Source organism: Merops nubicus, unplaced genomic scaffold (assembly GCF_000691845.1).
Source record: "Merops nubicus isolate BGI_N331 unplaced genomic scaffold, ASM69184v1 scaffold48072, whole genome shotgun sequence".
Lineage (NCBI taxonomy): Eukaryota > Metazoa > Chordata > Aves > Coraciiformes > Meropidae > Merops > Merops nubicus.
The window spans coordinates 2,894-6,215 of NW_008596494.1; the positions used below are offsets into that span (position 1 = coordinate 2,894).

At 48.9% G+C, this 3,322-nt stretch overlaps 1 protein-coding gene across 1 annotated transcript in view; it reads right to left on the bottom strand.

Annotated features, from left to right (window-relative positions):
* The window catches only part of LOC103769208 (mastermind-like protein 3), a gene marked incomplete at both ends in the record, with an annotated part of 5,744 nt that extends 2,836 nt beyond the window's left edge, over window positions 1–2,908 (bottom strand). The window contains 2 exons of the mRNA XM_008936385.1: window positions 580–667; window positions 2,663–2,908. Of these exons, the coding sequence (XP_008934633.1) occupies window positions 580–667; window positions 2,663–2,908 (334 nt within the window). The remainder of the gene's footprint in view (window positions 1–579; window positions 668–2,662) is intronic.
* Between the last annotated feature and the right edge of the window lie 414 nt (window positions 2,909–3,322).

Below are 3,322 nucleotides of genomic sequence, written 5' to 3' on the forward strand. Positions count from 1 at the left end.
CCCTAAGCCAAAATAATTGTACTTACATTCTTCCTTTATCTGTGAGCACATTGAAATAATACTTCTTTTTTTGAGATAATTAAAAATCCCTCCATTTACATCTCAGATATTTCACTGTTTCCCACCCCTGACATTTATCAGTCACTTCTCCAGATAAGGGTGACCTCTCTGAAATTCTCTGCTCATCAAATTACACAGAGTGGGGAATGAAAAGGGTTGAAACCAAGATACAGTGAGAGACACTAGCTGGGGGAAAAAAAAAAAAAAGGCATAATGAAATCAGAGGCAAACAAGATCAATCCACAGAACCCAGATGTCAAAGAGGCAAAACAATTGCCAAATAAAAAATGCAGCTTTCACTGAGGGGAGCATAAGGGAAATTAGCAATTTAGCTAAATACACAAACCTGCCCATTCCCCTTTGGTAAAACATGCAGTAGGTGCCAGTGTGTGGAACAGCCTGTCTGCCTCTTCTGGCACGCTGCTTAAACCCTGCTCTTCACAAAAAGCATAAACTCTCACGTGCCTGCTACAGGGGCATGCACTGACTCCAACACAGGACAAAGAATTTGGCTTTTACCTTGGAACTGATTGACCTGTTGCACTGGGTACGGGCTCCGCTGCTGCTGCAGATGCTGCCGAGGCAAATGGGACTGCTGCTGCAACTGCTGGGAAGGAGTGAGGGAAAGGAAGCAAAAGGAAAAGATGGTTAATTAATTAGTGAGCTGAGAAAGGGGCTGGTGGCAAAGAGCAACGCAGCAGAACTGCAGCGTTTCTTATCCAGCAAGCTGTTCTGGAGAGACAGAATCATTTCGAGAGTCCTCCTGAGAGCACTTGGGGCCACTCAGCACATGGACTCCTTTGGGCTCACAAAGGAATAAGCACTGAGGCAAACATCACCTCTCCTTACTTACAACCACTTCATCTCAACATCTGCTGTGAGGACCTGACCTGTCTTCAGGCTGAAAGGAGAGGGAGGTAAGAAATAACTTTGCTCACCTAGGTCTAAGGGCCACTGTAGCCACACACACTTTCCTTCCCCCAGCCCTGTGAAGGTCTAGAGGCTTGTGCTCTGGGACAAGACTTTCCTCCACCTCTGCACTCAAACCACTCAGCTGCAAGGAGTACTGGATCCTGACCTGAGCACTGTGGCCTAGGACTGTCCCCAAGCCAGAACAGAAATGGCTATGAAGGTGCATTTCTTCTTGTGCTGCAGGGACTCACACTTGGGGAGCAGGTGACTGCAAAACACCTCCCTCCCTTGATGCAGCCCACCGTGCTCCTCTGTGGTTCTCTCATGTGAATACTCGTGCATCTAAAGCAGCATCAAGGGTTGATTATAAAAACAGAGAGTGTGTTTACCAGAGCTTTCAAAGCTACTCCACAGCACTTACTAAAAGGACACGTCTCAGTTTTTCATCTGCAGCTGTACAAATACTGTGTCCGAAAACAAGGGTGTGTGATGATGGCAAGAGAATGGCAAAGGTGGGAGTGAAGCAAGCATTGTGTTCATAAATACGTGTTACACACTATAAAAAAGATAAAGGGAACCTTGCTGGGCACAAAACACCCCAAAATTAAGAGCCTGAGGACTGTGACTTGATCACTTTCCTTCTATGCCAGCACACTTGACAGCCTCAGCCTTCTGGTTTTCAGCACTTTTAGGCTTGCCTTCAGCAGCCGAGTCACTGACTGGCTCTTGGGTTTATGTACTTGAATTGGCCTAATCTGTGATGGGGGAACATCACTGCACCCTCAGTCTCCTGCACTTGTTCCCCTCTGAAAGAATTCATGCATCTTTATCCTGGATGTTTCCAGGAGCATCCTTCATGGGGGGTGAATTTTTCTGTTTCCCACGAGAAGAGGGGAAGGCTGTCAGTATTTCTGTGGTTACACAGCTTGCACAAGCTCTAACACAGATCAAAGCAGACCCCAGGTCTTAAACTGTATTTTCCTAGCAAGAGAGGAGAAGCCAAGCTAAGCTTAAAGCAACCACTGACCTGCCAGAACTTTATCTAGGTAACGACAGGATGCTGCACGTTCAAACAGGTATGGGCTATGGGAACTGAGTGGTGTCACTGACTTTCTCCTGGGTTGCTCTTAAACCACAGCTGACTTAAACACACCATTCAGACTGGGTAAGTTAACATCCAGAGAGCTCCAGCAGCCAGGTGAGAAGCTGCAGTGCAGCAGTTCCACGCTGCCACTGTGAGAGGTGCTTTTACTGTCCTCCCACTCCAGCCTCCAGCTGCCCCTTGACGCTGCCTCTCCCTTGTGCTAACATAATTGCTTGTACTGGTGTGTGATAAACCAGGTGAAGGAATTCATCTGGGTAGGTACTAACTTCTTCTTTGCTGGGTGAACCCACCTCAGTTCTTTGTCACAGCCGTATGCAGCTTTTGCTAGTGCAAGAGCACAGTCAGAGGTAGGGGTGAGCACCAGCAGCTGCACCCACCACTGGAAACGTGGGTAATATTTGCCAAGCTAATGGCAAGACTGAGGCAGATGCCTCCTCCTCGATAACCATTGCTGAAATACCATGAGAGGAGCCACAGAGGGAGAACTGCCACACAGAGAAGGAAGGGCTGGTGCTGCACTGTCCCTAGTGCTCCTGCTCTCCTACCCGCAGGCACCGCTGTGCCCGAGACAAACAGATACCATACCTGCTCTGCTAGGATCTGCTGCTGCTGCTGCTGCCTCTGCTCTCTTAGAAACTGTTGTTTCTGCTGCTCTATCACGTGGAGCTGGGCTCTTTGCTCAATCAGCATCTGCTTCATGATGGCCGCCTGAGGTTGGTTTCCCAAGAAGGGGCCCCCGGAGCTCGTGCCTGTGCCCACGCTGCTGGAGCCCGGCGGGACAGAAGGCTGCATTGGCCCCGTGGTCCGAGACAACCCCACCTGATGCTGCTCCTGTGCAAAGAGAGAGAGAAGGCCTTGTTACTCAGGGTGCTCGGTGTGAGAGGGAAATGATGGCTCATTAACACAAAGCACTGAGTCTGTGGGTGAAAACTCACACACTTGTAGAACGTAAGAGTCCTTGGCAGGATGCGGGTGGCTTGTGAGCAAGCCACGGGCTGTTCCCCACAGGGAGCAGGTGGCAGGTTCCTCTATTCTCCTGGAGTTCAAAGCCCTCACAAATAAAGCAAGAGCACTTTACAACTGATGAACAATACAGGAATAAAGTCATACACGAGGTTTATTTTCACTCGGGATACGTAACTTCAGAGTAACGTTCTTCCAAACGTTTCCTCCCTTACAGCGTAGACGAGAAATACATTTTCACCCCATTTCGCTTTCTCCACCATGGCATTTTAGAGTCCCCCA